Source organism: Centruroides vittatus, unplaced genomic scaffold, assembly GCF_030686945.1.
Source record: "Centruroides vittatus isolate TY-2023 unplaced genomic scaffold, ASM3068694v2 contig_749, whole genome shotgun sequence".
Taxonomy (NCBI): Eukaryota; Metazoa; Arthropoda; class Arachnida; order Scorpiones; family Buthidae; genus Centruroides; species Centruroides vittatus.
Window position 1 is genome coordinate 396,837 of NW_027122485.1, and position 13,618 is coordinate 410,454.

At 30.1% G+C, this 13,618-nt stretch overlaps 1 protein-coding gene across 2 annotated transcripts in view; it reads left to right on the forward strand.

Annotated features, from left to right (window-relative positions):
• Window positions 1-13,618, forward strand: part of trbd (trabid) — a 50,555-nt gene that overhangs the window by 8,023 nt on the left and 28,914 nt on the right. For both annotated transcript variants that reach the window (XM_067277541.1, XM_067277540.1), the window contains exon 2: window positions 4,096-4,319. In XM_067277541.1, coding sequence (XP_067133642.1) covers window positions 4,173-4,319 — 147 coding nt within the window. In that variant the 5' untranslated portion in view covers window positions 4,096-4,172. The remainder of the gene's footprint in view (window positions 1-4,095; window positions 4,320-13,618) is intronic.

Genomic DNA, 13,618 nt, shown 5'->3' on the forward strand with positions numbered 1-13,618 from the left:
ATATTGTTCTTTGTTTCATTGAATTATTATCTGTTGTTATAGTGTGTTTGTCAGCAGTAGTCATTTCAAATATTCATTGTGACTTTTCCAAATAATGGAAACATTTAGCCAATTATTTACATTAGACATAGAAAATAAAAACAATTTGTAATACAGAAAATATGCTGTTAAAAAAGTAGATTAACTGTAAATTAGGGCTAATAGGAAAACAATTTTTTACAAAATTTTATAATATGTAAAAATGATTTTATTATTAATAAATTAATCTATTCTAATGTCTCTATTTTATTTTTTTTTCTTATATTTCATTATTATAAGTGTAAAATATATCTTTGCATTAGTAAAGTGAAGGAAAATTTATTTTAAAAATTTCAGAACTTTAATTTAAATGTATATTTATCATAAATTTTCTGTTGTATTTATTTCTGATCTTCGAATCCTCACTTATGTGATACAAGTGAAGTAAGAAATATATGTATTGTATACTTATTTACTATATAGATAAAAACTTATATACCATAATGCATAATATACATAAATATGTATATTCTGGTAGATAAGTTTTCATCTATATATCATCTATATTAATATTCATTCAGTTGCTAATCTGTTATAACTAGTAGAATGTTATAACAAGTTACATCAATTAAAAATTTGATGCAAGGAACTAATTTTTAACAAAAGTTATTATTACTACATGAAGTTGAAAAAAGTTCTTACTACAGTTTTTAAAATAAAGATGATTTGACAGATTTGATAGTGTCCTTTAGTTTCTCACAAAAGAAATTTTTTAAAAGAAAAAAGTCTCTAAATGAATTTTCTTTTCCTCTAAATTAACATTTTTTGTTTTTATTACTTTAGAACAGTGGTTCCCAACCGGTGTTCCGCGCTACACTGGTGTTCCGTAAGCATCTCTCAAGTGTTCCGCAGATTTAGTCGCAAATCGGAAAGTGTACAATCGTATTTGAGCCGCCGAATATCAAAAAATTAAAATCATAAAATTTTCATAAACTTAAATATATATGTACGACTCGTACTTATGGAGTGTACTACTGTTTCAAATAAGATAAAGGCAATGATAAAAACTGAATGAAATATGTAAAAAACATCAGGTACAAGTTTCCCATTAAAGTTATTTATGTATATTTTTTCTTGTCTTAGAATTGGCGTTAATAATATGAGTAGAGATTTTGAATTATAACTGCTCAATTTTAATAAAATAACTGTTGACAAGCATATGTATTTCATATTAACTTAAGTAAGTGTTCCGCTAAAGAAAATTGCTCACAAAAGTGTTCCGCATCCTAGAAAAGGTTGGGAACCACTGCTTTAGAATGTTCAAATATTTGATGTTATTGCTCACATTATTTTTTTGCAAGTTTGTAAACAAACTTAACCAAATAAAATTTATATAAAAATACTTAGAATAATTAAAATGCTATATTGCTGGGTTTTCTAAATGAAATTTTTTACTTTTATTTTTTTATATATCAAAATTTTTGTATATGAATACTAAACTAATCATTTAAAAGTTAATTTTCAATGTAACTATAGAGACATTTTTGAGTTTTCTTCTTTTTCATGTAAGCTGTTGTAAAATTTTTTATTATAATAGTTTTTTTTATGTAAAATATTACAATAAATTTTGAAAAACTTCATTAAATTGGAAAAATACTTTTCAGAATAGTTTCTTATTAACTATGTATATTAGATGAATTTTATATACTATTTTAATCTGTATTCTGTTTTTCTATCATTTGAAACTTACACTGTTTGAACTCCATACTATGAAGTTTATATGTTGGCATAAACTTAAAAGTATATACTTACACATGTTGAAATATTCTAATTTTGTACATAATTATCAATACATATATACATGCAAGCAAATGCAAACAGTTTTATGATAATTAAAGAGAATTTAATTAAATATTTTTAATGTTAATAATTGCAAAAACAATGGTGTGTTGATTACTAGAGAAAAATTTAAATATTGATAGCATAATTGAATTATAATTTATAGTAAAAATAAACAGAAAGCTGAGAAAGTAAAACTTAGTTCAGTCACTTGTTTATTCTAAAAGTGTTAAATTGCAAAATGGTTTGTTACTGCAAGTTTAAAAATAAACAGTTTTTCACTATTTATCTTAGTAATAGATTAAACCAATAAAGAATTATTTGTGTATTTAAACAGAAGCCTGTAAAACAGTAAGTAGTCCACAACAGATAAATCTGATCAGTTTCTCCTTAATATATAAGTTTTTAAAATAACTTGTGTGCTGAAATCATACTGAAATTAAAAATAGATACAAAAGTGTCACAACCTTGAAAAATATATACAGTAACAAAATAAGAAAAAACAAAACTTTAAGAGAGAATATTTTAATAATTATTTTTAACTTGTGTTTTGTTGTGACGATTATTATTTTGATTTAATGTTTTGGATTGTAATATTCAAAAAGAATATTTCTTTATTCTTAGAAATCAGTAGATTTTTCTGTCTGACTGATATAATAATTTTTTTACATTAAAAATTATCTAGTATTATTGAATCATGTAATCATATTTAGATTGGTTTCTAAATATGAAGTGTTTTATCAAGATTATTAAGCTTATCAAGATTATCAAGCTTATTTAATGTTAAGTAAATTTCTATTGTGTAAATTATTTTAACTTTTTTAGAAATTTCATTTTAAAATTTTGTTTGATATTTTACGTATATACATGCACATAAAAATTTAATTTTATGACCATATTATTGAAATAAATTTATTTGTTGAATAATATTTTAGTGGGGTTCTTTTACATAAGAACAGATTTTAATTAAAATTTATTAATAAAAAATAATTACATTAAAATTTCATTTATATTTAATTATGTATGTTATAAAAATGAAATTTTAATGTATTATTTTTTATTAATAAATTTAATTAAAATCTGTTCTTATGTAAAACATACATAATTATCATACAGTATATTAAATGATAATACATTAATAACATAATATTTTATATTAAATATAATAAACTTCACAGTTGTATTTGATAGTTTAACAGTTTAAACTAAGATTTAACAGAAATGTTGGATACTTTTAAATGTTTTTATAAATTTCGTTAATTTATGTGTGTCAAGGACTGTCTAATCTTAAATTAAATTAGATGTTTCTTAGTTAGCATAACATAAATAAGATGTATTAATTTTATTTATTGTTGTAATGTTTTTTATGATTTGAAAAAACAGAAAAATAACATTATGTGTAACTTGATTATCTATATTTAAATTCATTTAACTGTTACTGGTAATATATAAATAAAGTCTGCAGTTTCAAAGGTAGCTTATGAGTAAAAGTAAAACAAATATATCTATTTACGTAATAAAAATGTATAAAAATTTTTCAGTTTTACTTGTGAAATTTCAAATTTAAATATAAATTAAAATGATACATTTTTATTGTGAATGATGATAGAATTAATAGGATATCTTCCTTATAATTTGTGATCATTTGGTGGTGATAAATTTAAAGAATATATTTTTATTAAGATATTTATTTGAATTTAGCTAAAATGCTTGTTTTAACAACAAACTAACCTTTACTTTAGAAGTTTTTACATGTGTATGTGTTAGCCAATTTTCTTTTTTTTTCATGTGGGTGAACAACCTTGAGAATATCTTTGGTATTGATGTTGATGCTAGATTGTTAGCATGCGTATTTAGTGTATTTAGTATTATTAAGTGTGTATGATTATGTTAATATAAAAAACAATATATATAAAAATAAAATTATATTATTATAAATGAAAACATTTTATTACTTATTTAATAATTGCTTGATACTTATTACTTAATCCAGATGTCTCTGCTTTACCTGAAGGAGACATCTGAATGAGTAATGTATCTAGGTATATAAATTGAAAGTCAAAAAAATATTCAGGAACATCAATGTTAATGCAATAAATACTTATGTTGTATTTAATTAATCTAGATAGCCTTGATATTTTATGTTAATAACCAAGTATCTATTTTGAGTAATTATAAGTTACAAATTTTCTTCTAATATTTAGATATTATAGTAAAATTTTTTTTTTTTTGTTTCAGATAAAATGTGGTGACATAATTGAAAATAGTATCTCAAACGAGTTATCATTTAACATTTTTTTCTTCTCTTCCTTACCATGAGTCAGGAAGATGAAAAATGGGCTTGTAGTTATTGTACATATGAAAATTGGCCCAAATCTATCAAGTGTACAATTTGTTTGTCACCACGTCCCCAACATTTGATTTCAGATGTAGCTCAGCCAAGTGAAAGAGATATTTATAAGGTAAGACTTTTTAAAGGTTCAACTTAAAATGTTTTTAAGTTTAATTTATTCTTGTAATATATCACACACAATACAGCAATTTAAGAAGTCTATATATATATATATATATTTTTTTTTACTGAATTAATATTCTTCAGAGACTTAAAATCTCAACTTCAGAATGATATATACGTAGGCTGTTTTTTTTTAAGCTCTGATGGTCCATTAAAAAAAGACAATGTAAATAACAAAATGAATTTATTACGGAAAGTTAGGTACAAATATGGTTACTTTTTGACATAATCACCATGAAGATTGAGGCATTTGTCATATCTGTGGATGAGCTTTTCCATCACCTTGTCATAGAACGTTGCCGCCAATGACTTGAGATGCCCTAACGTTGTTTTGAAGATCGTCATTAGTCTCAAACCTCTGCTCTCCTAGCCATTTTTCCTGTTCAGGAAAGAGGTGGAGATTGCTTGGCACTAAATCAGGGCTATATGCTGGGTGTTTAATGGTGATGCAGACTTCCACCTTTCAGACTTTCACCCAGCTTGGAACTTTTTAATGTGTGAAGACCTTCATTGCCTCTGCCGCTGCTATGGACCTTTTGTAAATATTGTACATATGCCACCATAACTGATACTGTTTTCAATGTTGTAATGTATCGGCTTGTATTACTTCTCTTATGTATTGTATTCTATATTCTAAATGTAATTTACACTCTATACTTGCTCTTGCAACTCATTTATATTGTACCATTATTTGATTTTTCGTATTATACCTCAATTTTATGTAATTTATTTATACACATCTCCATGTTTTAATTTTGTATTAACACTTGTATTATTACATTGTGTCTGTACTTGTATAGCATTCAAAATCCATCACTTTGTAATTCTGTATGTACCTATTTACTGTAAACAAATTGTAATTAACTATATTATCATCGTAATTTATGCAAAATATTTGTATTACCTGCAACATAATTGTATTAACTCTTGTATACTATTCCAACTTACTTTCTGATATCTCTGTAATTACCTGTATTGTAAACATGTTAACAATTACTGTATCTGGTTTTCATTTCCGATAGTGCCATGCGGAGCCAGGCGTGTACCAACTTTTGTACATAATAAAGACATTGACTGACTGACTGAGTGAAGACTCCTGAACTGAAAATGTGGTTAGCAGGGCAGGAGTTTGAGACTAATGACGATCTTCAAAACAACGTTGTTAAGGCCATCTGAATTCACTGGTGGCAACATTCTATGACAAGGGGATGGAAAAGCTTGTCCACAGATATGACAAATTCCTCAATCTTCATGGTTATTATGTCAAAAAGTAACAATGTTTGTACCTAACTTTTGGTAATAAATTTATTTTGTTATATTTACACTTGTCTTTGTTTTATGGACCATTAGTGCTTGAAAAAAATCCGCTCTTGTATATAGGTATATCTCACTTTAAAGCACTTTGCTAAAATTGTACTTTTCTGTTATATTCATGTTTATTTTTGGTGCTTTCTTTGCTTTTAAGTAGATTTTGGGATTATTTTTAATTTATTTTTTCTTTTATATTTTTTTAAGCCTAGTGCTATTGTGCACTTAATAAATTATGGTATAAACATGTTTTTAGGTATTTATATGCAATGGCAAGTGAAAAAAAAACTGATTTGCTTTATAGTGGACATATACACAAACTCATAGACAAAAATCTTGAGAAATGTCATGTCATCAGACTAAGAAAAGCAGATGGCTGTTTTACTAAATTGCTACCATCTGGGTCTTAGTGACCTGACTGTGTGGATGTGTGAGGGTACACATAATGTACATGCAAACAGGCTCTGGATGCCCTAAACACACCAAGAGAGATGATCATCTGATTGTGAAACAGGCATGTACATTTGCAATTTATTCATCATCGAGAGACAAGTGGAAGCTTTGTTATAGAATCCTGTCATTTTTTTGCATTATTGGCAGGCAATTAGCAGAGATGATTTTGCATGCACGACAACTTCTACATGTCCTTCCATGCCAACATCATTGTTTGCAGGCTTTGCAATAGTATTATGATAGATCATCAGAAATACAGGCTCCATCAGAACTGTACAGTGTTCCAAGCCAAGCAGCTGGCCATAGGCAAGGCTCTAGACTGGATCAATAACTCCTTTTCGAACATAATGACTGCCTTGTACACCGACTTGCTGTCGGCCATCAATTTAATTAATAGTGACAAGCTCCACCTGCTTGCAGTGGATATAAGAAACAAAATTAGTACCTCAACTAATAACATCCAGATTGAGTGGGTTCGATCCCATCAAGGTACAAAGGGTAATGAGCGGGCAGATGCCCTTGCAAAGGAGGCAACCCTTGACCAGTCCTCCCCGATTCACTACAGCAAGATTAGCATCGGTACTTTAAAGCGCCTTCTATGGGAGGAAGCTGTTGATAAATGGCAAACCGGTGGGCTGAGCACAAGGATCACATTCCCCATAAATTTATTTCTGATATAAGACAATTCTTCAAAATAACCTGGTTCACTCCGGATCACTATACAACACAATTTTTGAGTGACCATGGCAAGTTTGCAAGCTACTTGACCAGATTTACCGAGCACAACAATGACCTATGTACCACTTATGGGGTCAGAGATGGCACCAGACATTATTTCTACAACTGTGCAATCACTGCCAGTGAAAGAACAGAATTAAAGCTTCTCTTAAATGAGAGTAACACTAACTGGCCATGTGGCCTTCATGAAATCTGGAAAAACCAGGAAATTTTCCACATCTTCAAAAAGATAGCCAAGAAGACTATTCTGACCAATCATCAACTTCTCTAAAGAGGGGCTCACTGGTTCACTTTATGGGTTCTGTGTGAGGGCTACTAGCCCTTGCTTTCCCCATAACACTCTTAAAGGGGTCTTTGGTTCACCCATGTGTGCCTGAGGGGGGATCTCATCACCTTTCTTCCCCTCATCATCCTGTTGGAGGGTCCCTTCTTGCTGGCACAAGTACTGCCAAATATGCATTGTATTTCCTTTGTGCTTTCTTCCTGGCTACAAGTAAAGCGTAGAATTATGTATGTACATAAGTTTTCTCTTAATTGTTTATGTATTCATCCACTCTTTGACTACAATTGAAGTCATCTATGTAACATACTGTAAATCTCATCTCATTGTTCTTTCTCTCCCTGGTTGTGCCATAGACAGGTACAGGGAATGTATGAAAGAAATATGACTAATAAAACAATGAAAGAAAACAATGAGTATTATGATAGAGAAGTAAGGACTGCAATAAACTGGCAACAAATATATTGCCTTCAGTAATGAATCCCGTTCTGATTGGAAATAGATGACAACTTAGGTTGTGTTCACACTGCTGATAACGACAAGAATTAATGTTTTTATCACTTGTCTTTGTAAAATGTTTACACCAGTCGTTATCGTCGGTCTTTCATCTTAATTGTTTGTCATTCCAAAGTTAGCCAAGATTCAATATTTGTCATTGTTGTAACAGAATTGGCCAATCAACATGAACTTTCCACAATTTTTTGAACAAGATAGAGGAACTGCTAATTTCTTGTGTCAAAGAAAGAGTCCCTATGAAGCTTAATAAATTGTCTAAAGTATTTGGAGACACACTAAAATAATTTTAAAAATTCTTTGATATCTTTTAATCATAATTCCTGGACCAGAGCATGGAAATAACTTTGTTTTTCTCTCAATATGAGTGGTTATGATTACCGTTTTGTTTTGATATTTTCCTTAACAAAAGTAATAAATTCCTCTGTCGAAGTTGAAGAATTAACATTTTACTCTTCATATCTAATTTTAAAAGAGATGAGTCCTGTCTAAAAGCATAGAAAGCCACTGAATAACACTAAGCCTAATGTACAGTACATTGCATATACTCTAAGACAAAAATAAATGAACAATGTGAATGCTTTGGCAATGAACAAAAATGATGAAAGACAAGCCATCGTTATCATTTAGGATCTGTGGTTGTTGCCGTTGGCAATGTAAATGCAGCCTTAGAGTGTAGCAGACTATTGGTAAGAACTTCAGTCTTTACTGTTGAGTGACATACTGCTTTCACTGCTGGCATTCTGCTCTGGAGAACCATTTCATATAACAGTTGGTCATTCTAGTAATCAGTGTATGAAGTATGAGTGGCATAAGATAAATTGCACATGGCAATAGTACATTCAGGAAATCCTGAGGTTTAATGTGTTGCCTTTAATGGCAGAACTGCAAGCAGCCATTTTTCAGCAAGATAATGCTAAGCTTTACACAGCTAGCATTTTCCATAAATGTTCTTATTGTATTACCACATTTTCTTGACTGCCATCTTCAGATTTTTTGCCCAATGAGCATTTGTTAGTCCAAGTGGTATGTCAGCTTTGATCTGTGAGATTGAAGAATCTGGAATTTAATTATTATGCCTTTGTGTCCTTTATCATAGCTTAAATTTATTTTTGTATACTAAGTACATTTATCAATTAACAGGACTTATTATACTGGAAAATTATGGATGCAGATATTTAGTCTTACTGATCAGAAATAATATTAGTAATTAATAATAATAATAGCAATAATAATAATTTTATTTAGTTCACCTGTGTCCACAGGTGAACTAAATAAAAAATATTATTTCTGATCAGTAAGACTAAATATCTGCATCCATAATTTTCCAGTATAATAAGTCCTGTTAATTGATAAATGTACTTAGTATACAAAAATAAATTTAAGCTATTTTAATCTGGAATTTCTTTGAGTTTGAAGGGTCTAGATCCTGCATGCACAGTTGCGATATCTGTAGACAAATCTGTTTAAGATAGTATATTGTGCTTGTTTGCCTTCATTGCTGATCATACTGTGCCTATCCAGGCAAGAGCAGGTACTACAAGGCATTAAAAATTCATTTAAATTATGCTGCTGTTCACAAGAAATTATTCCTTTGCTATGATATTGTAATCAAGTATTATCATGGTCATTACACTTGCTCAAATAAAATTTCATTTAACTTCAGCTTCTTATCCTCAGTATGTAACTTTTATTGTCAATGAGTACACGGGTATACAGATGCTGATTAGCATAATATTTCTGTGTGTGTGTGTATTGTGTGTCTTAAATTTCAAAAGTGTTTAATCCCAATTGAGTAAATGTTTGAAAATCTAAACTATGCAGGAACTTTTTCTTTCTAAACAAATGAATGAATTTACTTTACTTACTTTTTTGAATTTTAAAATAAGATAGTGGTGCCTCATTCTTTGAATTTAATTCATTCTAGGAGAACATTCAAACTCTGAATCATTCAAAGTAAGAGGCAGTTTTTACTATTAGAAACAATGGAAAATGAATTAATCCATTCCTAGACCCTAAATGATAGGTTGCGTTTCTTTATGCAGCGCTTGAGAAGCGCTTTACAGCGAACACACTGAAACTGATTTCTAATTGGCCAACACTGCTTGTGACATCATTTAGCTATACTCTCACTGCATAAAGAAACACGGCCATATTTATTTCGATAAACTTAAAACAGCTAACACATAATTTAAGGTAAAAATAATACAACTAAATGTCGTAATAATAAATTAAAACATGAAAACAATAAATAGAATATGTAAATACTGTATAATAAAATGAAAATTGCATTTACTGATATATAGTCAACTTGGGCATCTTAAGCATTGTCTCCAGATTTCCAAACAAGTACCGCTTTAATGCTTTGCAATAAGTTTGTTTTTCATCTGAATTGTTTACATTACACCCTTCCTCTACTTGTTAAACTTTGTTGCTTCCACACATTTCTCAGATACCATGATTAATAGGTAAAGATTATATCTGGTTGAACCAAAAGTTTTAGTGTGTTTTTAACAGTTTTCGTATTTAACATAGAAGTGTGATTTAATTATAATGGTTGTGAAATTTAACACATTATTGCTAATCTGAAGATTGTATTCTTGGTTCACAAACTTATTTTAAGCATTCAGTGCATTTTTCACTGCATGCAGTTCAAACTCTGAGGCATTCAAAGTATGAAGTATGTAAAGTATGCAGTATGAAGTATGCATTTAAAATTTTTAAAGCTGGAGGGGAGAAATATAAATAAATTATATATATATTTCAAGATTTATATTATATATATATATATATATATTAGGGTGTTCCTTATTTTTTGAATATTTTTTTTTCCTAATGCATAGGGCCTAGTTTTGTTTATTTTACCCTTAAATACTCCCACAATAAATTTCAGCTCATTTTGATCACTAGAACTCGTGCCGACTTGCATCGAATCATTTCCATACATATGGTGCTAGAGAAGTGGCACGTATTCGCTTTGTTCGCCATTCTAACACAATTTGTCGGGCTGTTAACACGTATAGTTTAGATTAAAAGAAGAAACAAAGATATGCAACAGACACCTGTTTATTCAGTATGAATATGGCACTAACAGGTAGCTATACAAGCTGCTATATGGTGAGGCATACTTTCAATGAGGAGATTAATGGTTGCCTGAGGTAGCCTTCCCAAGCATTGTCTACTGTGGCATGCATGTCATCTACGGTATGTGGCAGTGGTCTCCTGTGCATCTCAAGTTGGTTGAGGTTCTGCAGGTGTTCAATGGGAAAGAGATCTTGGCAAGGCTGCTGGCCAGGGAAGAATATGAATTCCATTCAGGTTGGTGAGATATGTGGTCAGGCATTGTCTTGCTGAAACACTGTGTCAGATGCACCACTGGCTGAACCACAGGCCACAATTCATGCAACTTACTGGTCCACTGTCAGAGTACTGGAAAGGCTGTCCAGTGATTGAACATGGTGTTTTCCTATGATGGCCAGTGTGACACTCAGCAAAAAGGGCTGGCACATAGTGTTCCCTGGGATACCATCACACTCGTCCAAGGCTGTCATTCTTCCACAGACAGAAGCAGAATTCATCTGTAAATAATACCTGATGCCATTCAGTGGTCCAGTTGCAATGATAACACTACACTAGGCATGCAGCCCTAACTTACACACTTTGTCCAATGATTAATGGCACCTCCATTTTCAGTTGTAGATGCAGCCTGACTTCATACAACCTGTTGCAAATGGTTTGAGTGGACACAGATGCACCCATTGACCCATTAAGTTATTTTAGTTTTGTTTATATTCTGTCAGTTGATGACTCCATATTTATTATTTTAAAATCATACATACTTTGTTTATCACTATATCAATTTAAAATTTATTATTGATTTTTTTCAAATCTAATAATAATGTTCCATTAGTTTAGTAATTCCATCATGTTAAGTAATGTGCATTTCAGGGCTTACTTCAACTTACATATTATAAGTTTAAGTTAAAAAGTTAAAATTAAATTTGAAACTACTGATAAATTATAAATGTATTACATGCTTGACATATTGTTAAATTTAATGAAATGAAATGCTGTAATTTTTGGAGTATAAGCTGTACCTGGATATAAGCCACTGGTAAATATAGGTCATTGTTGTAACCTGATCAATAGATAAGCTGCACCTTTATATTAGCTACTTCAGCTTTTAGTTGTTTATTAAAAACAATAGTTTCAAATATTATTACTAGTTTAATATAGATATTATTAATAGTTTCAAATAAAAACGTTACTCACAAGCATTACTGGAAAGATAAACATTAAGTAATCCATGAGTCATATCAGTCAGTTTTGAAAAAAACATTTCTTGTGTACTTTCTACAACATTGAGTTGAAATATATTGCAGGTATTACAACTGTTAAGAAATAAAGTGCTGGTACATACTTATAAATAAGACTCAGGAAAGTCAGATTTTTTTCATTGTTCCATGCCCAAAAATGTGTTCTGTTATGCACATTTTACACTATATTTTGGAAAACTTGTGGCTAAATTCTCATATATATATGTTAATTTTTGCAATTTTAGCCATATTTTTCAGAAAAGTGAAAATTTGCCCATAATTGCTCTGAGTGTAAAAAATAAATTTTTGTATGTATAAGCTTGTCATTATTTGCCTAGAATTTAGAAATTTAGGCATCTATATGTCTATCTGACAGTCTTGATAAGACTCATGCCCTTCAGGCTTTCCTACCTGTTGATGAGGTTATGAATTTGCAGGATCAATCTGATAAGCCTATACTTTTTCAAGTCATGCATGTTTTACTCCTTTACCCTATGGTTTTACCCCTTTACCCTATTACTTCTTTACCCAATGGAGTACAGCCTAACTTTGGTTAGATTGTTGGCCACTATGTCATATGATATTTGCATTCTCGATTCTGTATTCTCATATACCAGATACAGCATGCTGATAGTTGCAACATCAAATTTTGGTGAGTCACAAACTGACTTGCTAGTGAAAATGTCTGAGAGTCAAAGTCGTAGAAATATTAAATTTAAAATGTAAAAATGCAAGTAAATGAAAGCTCTGATGTATAATTGCAAAAAACATGCTACTGAGAAATGTATAAATGGGGTTCGACTATAGTTATACAAAAAAGGCCTGTCGAGACTTGAGAGCTTAAATGTGACCCATCATAAAGTGGGTTCCTTTAGCCGTTTGCTTTTTGAATAGATGAAATTCATAGAATATTTCTTTATTAATAAAAAGCAGTCTTAAAATATATACAGTCAAACCTGTTTTTATGCGCTCTTTTTATGTGCGATTTTTTATTTGTGCGATTTTTTTAATGCGAATTTTTAATTTGTGCGGTATAGTTGGCGACTAGTCTCGTGCGATTCGTCATGTCTTACGTTGACTTATTATAGCTAAATAAACTTATTATAGCATAAATGCACTTATTATAGTAATATTATTGCATGAATATGCGAAAAATGAAATAATTTACTTTTTAAGTCAACAAAACACCAACTGGACAAAAATATGTAAAACAGACGATAGACCAGACGATGCAGTCAAGTGCTGACATCTGTTGTCAATAAATTCTATTTCATACGGTTTTGAGTTATTTTCTATGTGAGACTTCTTTTATGCGGTCCCTGTTGACCGCATAAAAAAAAATATTTTTTAATTGTGTTGCGAAAACTATTATTTACAGCCATTCGTGAAGTTTCGTGAGATTTTTTTTATGCGTTTTTTTTAATGCGGTCCCTATCCCCCGCATAAAAACAGGTTTGACTGTATATATTTTTTTTTGTTAGTAAAAATAATGTTAATTTTAGAGGATTTGAAATCACTATTAAGTTTTCTCTGGTCCAGGAGAAAAGTCCCCAGCTCTCCCTCAACAGTCCTGGACTTGTATGGTTGACAGAATATAGATCATGTGCCATAGATGAAACTTTGATTCTGATTGGCTAT